The 15,536-nt window shown below is 53.8% G+C and overlaps 1 protein-coding gene across 1 annotated transcript in view; it reads left to right on the top strand.

Annotated features, from left to right (window-relative positions):
- CCDC33 (coiled-coil domain containing 33) overlaps positions 1-15,536 on the top strand; it is a 115,128-nt gene that overhangs the window by 59,881 nt on the left and 39,711 nt on the right. The window contains exons 9-11 of the mRNA XM_008071032.1: positions 2,861-2,990; positions 3,829-3,962; positions 4,846-4,917. Coding sequence (XP_008069223.1) covers positions 2,861-2,990; positions 3,829-3,962; positions 4,846-4,917 — 336 coding nt within the window. The remainder of the gene's footprint in view (positions 1-2,860; positions 2,991-3,828; positions 3,963-4,845; positions 4,918-15,536) is intronic.

Here is a 15,536-nt window from a genome sequence, read left to right as displayed (position 1 = left end):
CGGCAGATATGGGTGTGGTTGTAGATGGGCCCAGGGAGAATAGGAGGAGGGCCCATGGGCCCATGGCATGAAGGCTGTGTCCTGAGGGAAAGCAGATCTGCCTCGTTGCAGGGGTTAGTGGCTTTTCTGAAGATCACAGCTGAGGGTTCATCGTGTTCCTTAATGCCTTTCCCATTAGCATCTGCAGGCGGTGTCTACCCCGCCCCGCCCCACCCTTCACACCCAGCAGCCACAGCACCTGCACCAGGGCCCTTTAACCTTCTGCAGGTCCTTTAACCTTCAGTCCTGCCCTCACCACCCCACCCCCACACGAGAGGGTGACCCTCCCTCCCCAGTTCCAGGTCTAAGACCCTGGGGGACTTACGCTGGGAAGTTATCCTGGGAAGGGGCCATCCCTTGCTGGGCAGGCAGCACTCACCACCTCCAGCTTTGTATAGTCCATTTAGACACATTAATAGGCCCTAGAGAGAATGGCTAGCATCATTAAATAACTCCCCTCTAGGGTGGGAGTAAGGCATGACAGCAGGGGACTGAGCCACAGGTCCTCCCTGAGTGACCCAATACCTGGCAGATGGTCCAGGCCAGGCGGACCCTCTGGCACCCAGGAGAATGGCTGGCTCTGGGACGGGCATGGTTTGGGGGCCACAGAACCCAGAACTAACTTCTCTAACTTCTCTCCCACCAGGAGTGTCTCAGGGACACCCTATCACCTCAGGCCCTGTTCAGGTGTTCAGGCCCCCCAGCCCTGCAGTGACTGTAACCCATCTCCCCAGGAACAGAGGCAGACACAGGTGGTCCCAGGCTGGGTCTGGGAATACCAGGCACATTGGTATAACAGGCAGCAGAGCCCCACACTGTGGGGGAGTGGCCCCACACTGATATTTCACAGTCCTGCACCAGTGACTCCCAGAGCTGGTGGTGCATTTGTACTGACCTTTTCAGGCAATGACTGATTCCTGCAGGGGAGCAGGAGGTGGGAGCGGCTGCCACTGTTACTGAGAGCCCCTGGTGGGGGACAGCCCCTGGCTGGGGACAGAGGCAAGGCAGTCCTTGGACAGTCTGTACCAGTGACCTGCATCCCTCTCCATGCTGGGACACCCGTCTAACATCGCTCCACCCTCCAGCCCTTGCAGACACTGGGCCTTCCCCCAGAGTCTCCCCTCATCCCAGATGTCCTCTGCACCCATCATGCCCGGTGCCACCCCACGGTTCTGTGTATGCTGTTTTCCCACCAAAGACCTATGTCCCTCTCGCCCCCTTGTCTTATCTTCCTCCAGAACCTTCCACTGTGTCTGCTTCCCTCAAGGCAGCTTTTCTGACACCTGAAAATGTCTCTTCTAGCTCTCTTATCTGGAGGCTGTAGTTCAAGCTGTATCCGTGTGTGCCCCAACTGCTTGTTAGGGTGCCATCAAGTCCCCTGAATAGCTCACTGGCCCACACCGTGACACGCCAAGGCTCTGGAGTCCACAGACCTGTCTCAGCCTCCCATAGGGAGGCAGAACCTGTGAAGGCAGAGGAATGGTGTCAGCGTAGAGGTCATGTCTAATTTGGCACCTGTGATACCACCTACCATGGGTGTGAACATTGTGCGACACTTTAGGAAAACAGTTTACCAGTAATGAATCGAGTGCCTTAAAATATATGTGTCCATTAACTCAGCAATTCTGTTTTAAGTAGTTGCACTAAGAAACTAATTTGAGATTTAGAAATATGTGACAAAGAACGTTCCATGCAAGGTTATTATGGCGAAAAATGGGAAGGAAGAAATCAGGGCACTTGGACATGATGGAATATCCTGAAGCCACTAAAGTTTATGGGTAGGTTGAGCATGGTGGTGCATGCCTATAATCCTAGTACTTTGGGAGGCTGAGGAGAGAGGATCAGTTGAAGCCAGAAGCTGGAGACCCTATCTCTACAAAATAAGACATTTTTTTTTTTTTGAGTTGGAGTCTCACTCTGTCACCCAGACTGGAGTGCAGTGGCCACTCCCAGCCACCGCAGCCTCGACCTGCTGGGCTCCGGCGATCCTTCCGCCTCAGCCTTCCGAGTAGCCGGAAGTACAGGCCTGCGCTACCATGCCCGGCTGATTTTTTTGATTTATTGTAGAAGTGAGGTCTCACTGCCCAGGCAGGTCTCGAGCCCGCGGGCTCAGGCAATCCACTCCCCTCAGCCTCCCAAAGGCGCGGGATTACAGGCTGAGCCACCGAGCCTGGCTAAATAAGATATTTTTAAAATGATAACAAAATGCAGTAATAAAAAAGTCATAGATAACAAGAGCCTCTAGATATGTTCAGGTTTTAATGGTGAGTAAAAAGGCAAGATGCTAGGTGAACAATTATACTCAAAATATGCATAGAAAAACCTAGAAGGAAGTACACGGTTTTATGAATGGTTATCTTTAGTGCAGGAACATGGGAGTTTTTTTCTTCTTTCTACTTTTCTATATTCCCCCCCAAAAAAAATTTTTTTTTGAGTTGGAATCTCACCCTGTTGCCCAGGCTGGAGTGCAGTGGCATGCTCACAGTCACCCCAGCGTCAACCTGCTGGGCTCCAGCAATCCTTCTGCCTCAGCCTTCCAAGTAGCCAGAACTGCAGGCTACGCATTACCATGCCTGGCTAGTTTTTTATTTATTGTAGAGACAAGATCTCGCCAAGTTGCCCGGTCTGGTCTTGAACCTGCGGGCTCAGGCAATACACTTACCTCGAGCCACTGAGCCCAGCCTATTTTCCAAAATTTATCCATAAAGTGTGTTGCTTTCATAACGAAAACAAGCACTTGTGACATGCATAGACACACACAACCAAATATCCCAGCATGCCTCAATTTGGGAGAAGCCACGACCCTACCCTCTCTCTCCAGCTGTCCAAGCCTGGGGGACCCCCCGAGCAGCCACTGTGGAATCAGTCCTTCCTGTTCCAAGGCCGAGACGGAGCCACGAACTTCTCAAAAGACACAGCCCTGGTGCTGGAGTACTATCCTTCCACTTCAAGTAGGTACCCCTGGCCTCCCAGGGCGCATGCCTCAGAGATTTGTATGAATGAATGTTGGGACCACCCCACCTCTGTCTCCTGCAGGGATCAGTTAAGGGACCCTGGGCCCGAGGCAGAGGAGCACCTGGCTGTATCCCTGTCCACAAGCCAGGACACGTGGCCCTGTCCCCATGCTATGTTTTTGTGTTTGTTTGTTTTGGCTTTTTTTTTTTTTTGAGTCCAGGTCTCAATCTGTAGTCCAGCCTGGAGTGCAGTGGCACAATCACAGCTCACCACAGCCTCGACCTCCTGGGTTCAGGCGATGCTTCTGGTTCAGCCTTTTGAGTAGCTCACACCAGTGCGCCACCACGCCCAGCTAATTTTATTTTTTTCAGAGATAAGTTCTCACTGTGCTGCCCAGCTGATCTCAAACTCCTGGGCTCAAGCAACCCTCCCATTTCCGTCTCCCAAGGTGCTGAGATTACAGGCATGAGCCGCCACACCCAGCCTCCCATGCTATGTTCTTACTGCACCCATCAGTGAGGGGGATGGGTGGGGGAGACAGGATTCGGAGACCAGCTGGTCCACAGTCTTACTTCCACACCATGGGATTGAAGCCCCCAAACAGCAGAGACGAGGGTGGTCTATATAAATACCCGGAGATGTGGCACATGTTTAGAATTGGCTTTGAATTCGCAAAGTCCTGGAGATCGGAAGAGGAGGAGGATGTATATGCAAGGAAAGGCCAGGAGGCAGAAAAGCAGGTGGGGCGGTGGGGTGTGGGGGGCTGGATGCTGGGTCCCAAGGACGGGACTGAGTGGAGACTCTGGCGGGAGCCCCAGTGTCCTCCCCCCGCAGTGAGAGGCAGCCAGCCATGGACACTCTCCCGGCCCCTGGGCATCTCCGTGCTGCCGCTGAAGAGTCATTTGTACCGAAAGATGCTGATGGGGAAAGGCCTGGACGGGCTGCGTGTGGAGCAGCTCCCCATCACAGTGAGCCCCCCGCCCCGGGATGGGGCCCCCACTGGCCTGCCTGGCCCTGCCCCGCCCCCTCCTCCTTGACATGCCTCCACAGGGGAAGGGCTTTTCCAGGAGATTCCACCAGTGTACCCACCAGGGAAGCCAGCCCCTGTAGGTGTGAGCAGCTCCCAGGAACCTCCAGCCAGAGGAATTGCCCCCGAGCCGCCCGGGTTCAAATCCTGTCTTGTCCCCACCCTCACTGTGGAACCTGGGGCAAATGACTTAACCTCTCTTAACCTCAGAGTCCCTAACTCTAAAATGGGAACAGCACACCCAGTACACAATCCCTGTGTATAATGAAAGAGTTAAGAGCTCAGACTCTAAAGCCAGACTGTCCGGGTCCAAATTCTGGTTCCACCACTTAAAGCTTATGTGGCTGTGAAAATTACTTAAAGTTTCAATGCCTCAGTTTCCCTGTCTTTAAAATAGGCACATAGTAATATCACCTTTCTCATAGGGTTGCTGTGAAATTTTATTCTAAGTCCTCAATAAAAATTAATATCCCTATTATCGATGTCTATTTCTAAACCACCTTTGCCCCTAAAATACTTCTGGCCATCCTGAAATAATTGACCTCAACAAGCAGGCATGCTCCCTCCTCCAGAAGACGAGGCTGGAGGTACCAGTCAGGTCTCTGGTCTCTGGTGGAGCTGAGAAGGGAAGTGTGGTGGCTGTAAGGCAGGGCAGAGGTAAAAGGCCAGCTCCAGCCTCCCTCCACCCTCCTGGGCACAGCCCCCAGCAGATGCCTTCCTGACAAACCTAGAACAGTGGGTGGAGCGGAGGCTGGAACAGAGGCCAGAGTGGAGGCCGCAGCTACCCTGGCCAGCGTGGTCTGAGTACTTCCTTCTCCTCCCAGGACACCAACCTGAAAACCATAAATGGGGAGGCCCCCACAGTGAATCTCTCCTTCCAGCTGCTCTCCTCCGAGGTAAGGAGGCAGATCCAGGGGCCAGGGGAAGGGAGGGACTGGCAGATCTGGGCCAGTGAGGTTCCACCTCCCTCACTACAGCTAGCCTTGTTCAGGGTCTGGGGGCAGGGGCTTCTGGGAGGAGGGGACTGCTGCTTTAGACAGAGATGTCTGCGAGTGATTTGAGGCTCCAGAAAACCAGAGAGAAAGCTGAGATTAGGGAGAGGCCAGTTGAGAGCAGAGGGCCACCCAGACCTGAGAGTCAGTCTCTGGTCCAGCCCAAGCCAAGCCTGGCTCGCTGGGATCAAGATCCTGCAAGGGTGAACTAGGACGTCAGTTTTCTGTTGCTGCGTAACCAACTTAATGGTTTAAAACAACACCCAGCCGGGCTCGGTGGCTCAGCCTGTAATCCCGTGCCTTTGGGAGGCTGAGGTGAATGGATTGCCTGAGCCCGCGGGTTCGAGACCCGCCTGGGCAACTTGGTGAGACCTCATCTCTACAATAAATAAAAAAATTAGCCAGGCATGGTAGCGTGTGCCTGTAGTTCCAGCTACTTGGAAGGCTGAGGTGGAAGGATCGCCGGCGCCCAGCAGGTCGAGGCTGCGGTGGCCGGGAGCGGCCACTGCACTCCAGTCTGGGTAACAGAGTGAGACTCCAACTCAAAACTAAATAAATAAATAAAAATAAAACAACACTCAATGATTACCTGGGCAGGTGGATGCAGTGAGGCTAGACTCAAGATGCCAGCAGGGTCATGCTCCTTCCCGATATCTGGGGAGGAATCCTGCAAGCGGTTGCTTGCAGGCTGCTGCCACTAACCAGTCCCCCTCAGTGCAGGACTCACATCCCAGTTTCCTCGCTGGCTGTCAGCCAAAGCTTCTCTCTGCTCCCAAAGGCTGCCCATATGGCCCTGGTACAGTGGCCCTTTAAAGGCAGTGGCCGTCTTTACCAGCAGGCACACCCAATGCCCCTCCCATTTCAAGTCTCCGACTTCCTCTTCTGCTGGCAATCAGAGAAAGCTCTGCACTTATCCAGGGGCTGATGTGACAAGGCCAGGCCCACTCCCGTAGTCTAGCTTAGAGTCAGCTGTGCCTCGTAACGTAACAGAATCATGGGGGTGAGTGTGCCTTCTACTGGTGTGGAATCCTGAGGGCCCATTTTTGGAATTCTGTCTATCACAGCTGGGTTGGTCCCAAATGAAACCCAGGACCAAGCTTACCTTGGGTAGGCCTCTCTCCCTCCAGCTGGTAGCACTGGGCCCAAGTCCAACTGGGCCCCTGTTCATGTGGCTTCAGTGCATGTGATAAGTACCTGCCAGACCCTCTCTCTTTCTGTGGGGCTGGGAGGTGGGGTCTTAGGACCATAAACCCAGGAAGCGCTTACAGGGCCTGACGTCTGGACCAGCCCCCTCCTGCCAGCTCCCCATGCAAGAAAAATGCCCACCAGCTCCGGGTGCATGCTTGGCCCTGCGATCTCACCCATGAAGAACAAACCCATACCCAGGTATGGGGTATGAGGAACATATCTAGGTGGACACCGGTCTGAAAGTGTCCCCAGAGGCCTCTGGGGAGGGCCTGAGATCTCCTGTGAGCACTCCCTGCTGTGGGTGAGCAGAGCCACCCTTTCAGGGCCCTCTAATGCCGGGTGGGAAAGAGTGTTAGATGCTCCCTGGCAACCCGCTGCCCCCAAACCAAGAACAAAAAGGTACTAAACGGGGAGGGCACAGAAGAAACAAAAGACCAGAGCAAGGGGCTGCAGAATCTTGGAGAAAAGGGTCACACACCCCCAGTTTGGAGCCCAGCCCTCCAGGGCCCCTTTCCAAGGTGTAGAGTCTGCCTGTAGCCGCCTTCAGCCCCTACTTACTTCCCTCCTCCCCCGTCCCCTTCACTGGGCACATGTGTCCTGGAACCAAAAGGAGTGTCCGGAGCCCCTGGTCAAAGGCCTGACACGTGGGTCCAGGCAGGCAACAGGCAGGTGGGCAGGCCACTTCCTCAGTTGCCCAGGGGCTGGGCACAAAGGTCTCCAGTAATGAATTATTCACCGGAGCTGTGCTAAGTGCAGAATTAATCCCTTTCCTTCCAGCTGGCGGCCTCACTAAATTATCCCTCCAAGTCATGCGGGAAAATGCTGCCGAATTCATTTAGCTGCTGAGTGTTTTGATCTGGGCCTTGCGATTTTAGCGTCCCCTTCCCCCAACCCCCTCCCCCAGAGGCGGGTAAAAAAACCTTTTAGTAATGGATTTCTGAGAAGAAAGGAAAAGAAAGGGAATCAAGATTGGGTGTGTACCAGGAAAATGGAACTCGCAGAAATTCAGATTCTGCAGCTGAGAATTTCATACGCACAGTCTCTGCACATATACACACTCTCATGCAAACACATTCAATATCTACACACAGACAGTCGCATACGCACAGATTCCGCTCATATACACACTCTCACACAACCACATGTCAGTATCTACACACAGACGGTCGCATACGCACAGATTCTGCACATATACACGCTCTCATGCAAACACATGTCAATATCTACACACAGACAGTCTTGTACGCACAGACTCCACTCATATACACGCTTTCATACAACCACGTGTCAATGTCTACACACAGATGGTCACATACACACAGACTGAATATATACATGCTCTCACACTACCACGTGTCAGTGTCTACACACAGACAGTCATGAACGCACAGATTGTGCACACAACTTAATGCACATGTACATGCTCACACACACATGCAAACGACACACAGCTGTCTTCACACCTGCAGTGACAAACAGAAGCTGAATCTCCTGATAACTCTTTATTGGTGAAACTATCTGAGGATTGGCCAACTGTGGACCCACTGTGACTCTAGAATCTCCAAGACCACCTGAGGGGCCTGAGTGTGCTGTGCTCATGTGGGTGACTCACCGTAGCGTTCTTGTAGCCCCTGCACCCATCCAGTTCCCCTTTGTCCAAGTATATTTGATGAGGAGCCACTGATGCCGGGTACTATGCAAGGCAGGAAGTAGACGTGGGGCTGCCTTCGTGGGCTGGAAGTGAAGAAGGAAGGGCCGGCAGCTACAGAGCCCCTTTGCCTTGAGTCTACCTTCATCAGCCTGAGACGTGGCTCACTGCTGGTATCAAGCCCTTTGGCGTCCTTGTCCCTAAAGGGTGGCAGGATAGTGCTGAGCAGGTGGCACCACAGCTAACTCTGAAGAGGCACCTCTCCATACTCCCCTCACTGCCTCCACTATCACACCATCCTTGCTCTCCACGCAACGGCAAACATGCACAAAGCATCCGCTGTGGAACAGATACTGTTATACTGTTTTGGGGACATTGAAGAAGGCAAATACATAAGTAAATCAGGCCCTCTCTTCATAAAAGTTTCACTTTCAGAGAGCAGGAAGTGTGGGGCAGACAATGAACCCATGATTCATAAGAAGATATGGCTCATGAGAGGTGGACCCAGGAAACCCAGACTAGGAGACACGGCAGGGAGTCCTTAGAGCAGCCATTCAGATTCCACATGGTGGCTGAGGAAGGGTGTGAGCCAAGCTGCTGCAACAAAAAGATTGCATGCCTTCCATCGTATTGTTCTGCCTAGGCTGTTGTCTATGACTTCCTGGCGGAAGGCATCCAGTCTTCATCTCTGCATCTCAGCCCAGGAAGGCAGCAGCAGGGCTGGGGAAAGCACTCTGTCCACGATTAAATCAAATACTGCTTAGTAGGTCCAGGAGTCACTCCCTGGCATCTGGGACCTTAGAATCCTGTGGCCTCTCCAGCCACAGGGGGGCATGTGATCGTGGCCACTCGGGCCCCTGGTTCATAGCGTCTACAGCTCCATCTGAGGGGCGGGTCCTTGTACGTGGTTGGATATGGTCAGTACCCTTGAAGAGTGGAAATGCTTCAGGGGAATTAATGTGCATGTCCTGCCTGGGTACAACCCTAGTCTGGGAACACAGGCTCTTTCCTGGGAGCTTCCACATCCAGAAGGTCTGGGCGCAGGCTATCCTGGGTGACTGGACAATTTGGTGACACAGCCTCCACACCCTCCACTTCTGCATCACCCATTCTCAGCACTCTCAGAAGAACAGCATGGTGACATTTCCTCATAGGCAGGGACTGCAGGGGTCTCTCTCAGCAGCCCACTCCGGATAAGAACTTCCTTGGCAACATTTGTCACAGGCAATCATCCCACCCTCTATTTCTGCCCTGTTGTGACAGGGAGCTGATCACCACCAAAGCCACCCCATCCCATGCTCCATGGCTGAAACTGAGGAATAGAAATACCTCACATTGAGCCCAACCTGCCTCCTGGGGCCCTCCCTCTGATCCAGGCACCTGGCTTTGCCCTCAGGGGCTGTGGGGCCCCTCCAGCAAGCCTCCTGTGTGGATCACACAGTCAGCCAACCAGCACGTTTGCAGGCAGACTAGATGACAAGGCCTGCTGTCTCAGTGGGTGGCAGGAGGTGGTGATCTCTGCTTTGGGACATTGTACTAGAAGGTTCTTTGTGGGTGATGAGTGCATTCTTACCCTCTGGAGGTGCCTCTCTATGGGGATTAGAGTGACCCGCCTTAAGCTGGATTTGTGCGTGTAGATGAGTAGGTGCAGAAATACACATAGACACACAAAAACCAGAAAAACATGTACACCCATGTATACACAGAAAACCTTTTTTGCGCTTTCAGTGGGGCTGGCCTTTGAGGCCCATTTAGGCTCTGAGAATCTGTGAGCAGCTAGGAGTAGTGGCTCATGACTGCAATCCTAGCACTTTGGGAGGCCAAGGTGAGAGGATGGTTTGAGCCTAGGAGTTTGAGACCAGCCTGAGCAACATAGTGAGACCTCGTCTGTACAAATAAAAACATTTTAAAAATTAGCTGGGCATGGTGACATGCACTTATAGTTGCAGCTACTCAGGAGGCTGAGGTAGAAATATCACCTGAGGCCAGGAGGTTGAGGCTGCAGTGAGCCACGATTGCACCACTGTACTCCAACCTGGGTGAGAGAGTGAGACCGCAACTCCAAAAATAAAAATAAAAATAAAAGGTTCCTTGAGCCTGTCTACTCCACATGCACACACAAACATAAACCTTTGGTCTCCTCCTTCCCCCTCTGATCTCGTCCTTTTCTCTTTGAAGAGTGTGAGGTGGTCTCCCGGGAGTCTACACTTCTCCAGGCTAAGCAGCCTGGCTCTTTTAATGAACTGGTTTCAGATCCTGCAGCATCTTGGGTGCCCTCCAGCTTGCAGCCAGCCTCTTTGAAGTGAGGCCCACACTGGTCAGAACTTCCTGGGCTCACTTGTGTGGACTGGGGCTGGGTATACATACAGTAGTCACTGATAGTGTCAGTTCCTGCCTCTCTACCTGGAAATGTACCCCCCACACACACAAGGTGGGACAAGTTCATGCAGTCATCCAGGTGCCCTCTGGGGCTTGGGGTTTGGGATCCACTGTCTTGCCCAGATAGGACTTTCCAATGGGTGGGCACCCCCCCCTAAACTCCCAGCCCCGAGAGATGCTGGAAGAACTTGAAACCCACCAGTATCCCGGGATTTGGGTCTAGGGAGGGAAGGGACAGCTGCCTCATTCCCATCTGACCCTCCCCCTCCCTCTTCCCCTCACAAGGAGGAGGGAGCTTGTCTTTGATGCAACCCTGGTGTGGGGTTTTTTTAAGCTAGTTACAAAGCTGTCTCTGGAGACCAGGCTAGAGTGGGGACAAGTGGCCGCTTAGCAAATGAGGAGGGGAGAGCAGGGAACAGGCGGCATCATGCTGGTTTCAGATGATTTTTTATGGATTTTCTGCAAGCCGTGTACGACATCCCTGGGCTGGTCCTTCAAGAAACCCCAGCACAATCCTCTCTCCATTCCTTCACCAAGCACAGCCAGTGTCCAGGAGAGCTGGTCCTGTCCTCTGGGAGCTTCTGTCCTCACCGCAAGACTCCACCTCTGAAAACACTACTTAAAGATGCTGATGGGTCCAGAGAGAGAAACCCTTTCCCTCTCACCAGTTCACTATGTCCCTTACTGCCTTCCCTCCCATGCCTGCAACCCCTGCCCTTTTGCTCTCTGACTCCCCCCAGGCAGAGGGCAGAGGAAACAGACTCACCCTTCTCCCAGCTTGGTGTGCTTTCCCTCACCTGCTCAGGCTCTAGGACTGATGCGGAGTTCTTCCATTCAATTCCAGCGACACTGGGGGTGGGGGGGTGGGGCTGGAGAGACAGGAGAGCCTGGGCTTCCCAGGGCCAGCCCAGCCCCCTCCTCTATCGCAGTTGCTCCGTGTGGGGTCAGGGCTGGCCATCCCATCTTAAGAGGCTCCTGGCTGTTTTTCACAATACCTGAATCCCCTCCTCTCCACAGTGCTCTGTGCCTTGGGGACAACAGTGGTCCCCCCAGTCTCTTGGCAAACATGCAACGCCTCCCATGCTCCCTACCTCAGAGAGGGAGACTCAGACACTCCCTCGAAACACACCCAGAGGAGTTAACAGACTGACTTAGTCACTTCTCATGACTGCTCAGGAAGTCCTGTCTGGCCTCCCTTTCCCGGTTCTACTTTCCCCCCTCTGAAGGTAGTTTTGGAGAAGTCAGTCATTTCCTAACCTTGCACAGCTCCCTTCAGCCTGAGCCCTCTCTCCTTTCTTTGCCTGTGCATGGTCACACTTGCTTTCTGATTCTCAATCTGCTGCTGTCTCCTCTTGACAACACTCCTCCTAAAGTGTCCCCAAGACTGGGGCTCGAGCAGCACTGGTGGGGTAAATGGGACGGTCACCCTATCTCCCTGAACACACTCTCCCGTTGGTGCAGTGAAAGCCTCATTTCAGTTCCATGTAAGGACTCCCGAAAGCAGGGAGTGAGCACTAGAGTCAGAGTCCAACGGGTACATCATAAGGCAGTGTGTCTGCACCTTCCCCCTGCAGTGTGATGTTGAACTTGGACAGGGTTTCTCCTCCCTGAGACATGTCCCCTTCTTCCTCTCAGCCCATCTTCGAGGACTGGATCATTCAGGCCCTGACTTTGTCTTGCAACACACAGTCCCACCTCCATCTACCCCACCCCAAGCTCCCTGTCACCCATGGCTGTGGCCAGGACACTTTCAGTGCTATGACATGAACAGTGTATGTCCTTGGGCCTGGATCTTCCATCTGATCTTCCCAGCTTGGGCTTCACTTTCCTCATCCATAAAAGGGGGTTGTCAGCCCTACTGGTCAAAGGTCATGAAAATGGGGTGAGCGCACAGGTGCAGTGGCCCAGCACGGTGTCCTGCAGACTCAGTAAAGGGACCTCTTGTGTCGCTCACTGGAGTTGCTGACAGAGGACAGGGCTCCTCAGGGAGGGGGCGAGGGAGCCTGGCTGATCTGTCACTCAGCACCTCCCCTTGGGACAGCTGCCCCGCCAGCTTCACGTCCATAAGATGTCAGGACACCTTGTCAAGTGCTAAAGATGAGCATCATCAGCACTACTTTGAGTCTCACCACAGTTTTTAGAGAATAAAGAAATGGGGCGGGGACAGACAATCATCTCTCCAGGGGCCAGATTTGCTGAGGTCCCAGGGTACCCTGCCCTGGGCTGGGGGCTGTGGAGGAGATGGAGGGAGTGAAGACCCACTTCCTGGCCCTGGAGGCCAAGTGGGCAGGGTACGACTCAGACCCCTCTGGCCTCCAGTTGCTAGTAATCCAGGAGGTCCGAGGAAGTCACCTCAGGTGCCCTGCCAACCACAGGACCCTGTTTGACCTTGAGAATGTGAGCCTGTGGCTCCCAGACTGAGTGTAGTAAGACAGGATGGGACAGTGGAGGAAGCTGGATACTCGGACCCTCCCACCCCTGCTCTGCTCTCCTTGTAAGCCCGGTGCATAATTGGTAGATTGAAGAGGGGAAGAGAAGGAATAGAAACATGGCAGAAGCTTCCAAACCAATTTTTTTTTTTTTTTGAGTAGCGGTCTCACTCTGTCCCAGACTGGAATGCAGTGGCATGATCACAGCTCATCACAGCCTTGACCTCTTAAGCTCAGGTGATCCTTCCACCTCAGCCTCCCAAGTAGCTGGGACTACAGGCATGTGCCATCACACCTGGATTTTTTTTTTTAATTTTTTGTGGAAATGAGGTTTCATTATGTTTTCCAGGCTGGTCTGGAACTCCTGGGCTCAAGTGATCCTCCTGCCTTGGCCTCCCAAAGTACTGGAATTACAAACATGGATTACCATGCCTAGCCCAGACCAAGTTTCTTAGGAAGTTGGAGTTGGCCTTGGGATTCTCCATCTGAAAGCCCAACCACCTTAGCCTAGACCTCCCTTCAGCCAAACCAGATATACCCCTGCCCCAGCCAAGGTCATTCAGTCATGAATTCATTAACCATTTATGAGATTCCTAACCCTGCCAAGAAGGAAAGCACTCCAGCAGCTCACAACCAGCCACCTTACTAAGCATCCTGGTTGAGGTCGCTACACTGAGCACACAGGGATCAAGGGAGCTCTGCCCCAAATAGTGACTTGGACATTGGCAAGACAAGGATGCTGCAGGCAAAGGGACACCCATGTGCAAAGACATGGAGACATGACAGTGTCAGGATCACATGACAGCTGGGAACTCTAGTGGACAGAGAACTTGATGGGGCCTCGATTGTGGGGTGCTGGGTGCCAGGATACAGGGTTTGGTGGGAAGCCAAGGAAGGTCTTCGAGCACCAGTAGGATGCGACCTGATCTATGTTGGAACCTTTTCTCTGGATGTGGGTAGGCAGAGTCCAAGGAGAAATATTAAATGCAGGAAGAGCAGGTTTCAGGCTAATAAAAGGAAGCCCCAGTCTGAGCTCTGTGCCACAGAAAAGACCCTATTTAATTCTAAAATGCATGACAGAATTTTTTTAAAAAATTTTATTGCTGATTCCCTCCCCTGACATCACAGCTTGCTCTTGAATTAACCCTCTGACATCATTCCCTGAGAACTGAATCAGGGCCCCGTCAACAATGAACACCAGGCCCTTCTTGGCTGGGAGTCAGGCCCAGAGCTTCAAACCCCTCCGCAGCTGCAAGCCCATGGAGGCCATGATTGAGGCCCATCCTGTGCAGGGTGGCCAGCACTCCTGAAGGGCTCTGTTGTCTGAGCCTTACCTACAGCTGAAGAGATAAGAACCTACAACCGAGGCCACAGGAAATGACAGAGCGGTGACTGATCGGGGGCCGCAGCGCGCAGGGCTCATTATGGCGCTTGCCAGCGGGCGAGACACCCTTATCAGGGAGAAAATTGCATCAGGCCTCCTGAATTACTAGCGATTGGGAACAGATTTCTTGGGATGCACTTTGTTAGATACCTAATGAGCAGGATACAGGCGGGCAGAGCCCAAAGCCAGCGGGGCGAGGGACAAATGTCTTTGTTAAACAGAATTTGTCAGCTTCCGCTCCAGGCTCCCTGGGGAGGGTTCAGGGCCAGCTAATTGAATTAAGAGCATGTGCGCTCCAGCGAGAAGACTGGGGCGGGGCGAGAGGCAGGCGGGCCTAAGGCTGGCGCTTTCAGCACCAGGGACAGCAGCTGCATCCCGGCGAGGCTGTAATTGCCGGGCCGGCTGAACTGCTGCATTTTGCATGATCCGGGATCTGGGGGCGGAGTGGGCAGAAGGGAGGCCAAGGATGCTGAGGGGAGGAGGAAGACAGGTGAACCAAGAAGGCTGAGGCCTGTGATGTCATTGGCCTGGTCTGTTTCAACCGTGAGGGCTGGGAGGTGTGAGGAAGAGTGTCTTCCCCATCCACGGCACCCACGTGTATGGGGGGCAGCTGCAGCAGTGCAGGGAGTGGGGGCAGGGCTGGATGCTGGTCTGAAATAGTGCGTGGTTGCGCATCGCTTGGGGCTTTCAAAGTCGGTCTCCAATTACAGTCCTAATGAAGCAGGACACACTGCAACCACGGAGCCATGAAGCTGAGGCCACTTGTCAGCCCCAAGCTGCCCCAGCAGGCAGGGCAGGCTTGCCAAATAGCAGAGCAAACAGGCAGGGCGGTGGGGTGGGCCAGAAGCCCCCACCCCACCTGGAGGAAGGGGGAGAGAGAGGAAAAGGCTGCGTTGAGAAAGGGGTTGTACCCAAGCCTCCACCCCCTCCCCATCCTCCACCCTGGCCCACCACCTCCAGCAGCCTGCCCCCCCCATCGGCTCAGACAAACTCCCTTCCTTAAGGAGTGAAGAGACTGGGGCATAATTCTCTCCCCAACGTGTGGACCGGCTGAAGCTGGGAGTCACAAGGCAATGCTGGCCCTAAAGAAAGGGAACTATTAGAGAGAGTGTAGACTCTTGGGGGTCCCACACCTGACATGACAAAAGCAACTGCCTCTGGCCTCCCCTACAGGGCTGGCACTGTTTAGAGGTCACCTACCCACCTTGCCTCCAAGCCCAGGGCCAGGATGGATCTGGGCAGGGGATGAATGCGGCAGGCACGGGAATGTGGGTGGAGACCTGTAGGGTGGGGAGGCTTGGGCATGATCATCTGTGGGAGCAGATCCAGGGCCACCTGGAGTAGGACAGGGCAGAGCCCAACCACTGAGTATGGCAGGGACTAGAGGAAGAGCAAAGGGGGAAGGATGAACAGAGCAGGCTTAAAGTCCACAGATGCTCTGCCCCCTCCCCTGTCTCAGAATAGCCCCGCCCACAAAAGGTGGCAGGGGAGCTGG

This window comes from Carlito syrichta, unplaced genomic scaffold, assembly GCF_000164805.1.
Source record: "Carlito syrichta isolate Samal-C Ts95f unplaced genomic scaffold, Tarsius_syrichta-2.0.1 Scaffold314096, whole genome shotgun sequence".
NCBI lineage: Eukaryota > Metazoa > Chordata > Mammalia > Primates > Tarsiidae > Carlito > Carlito syrichta.
This window is presented reverse-complemented; position numbering and strand designations above follow the sequence as displayed.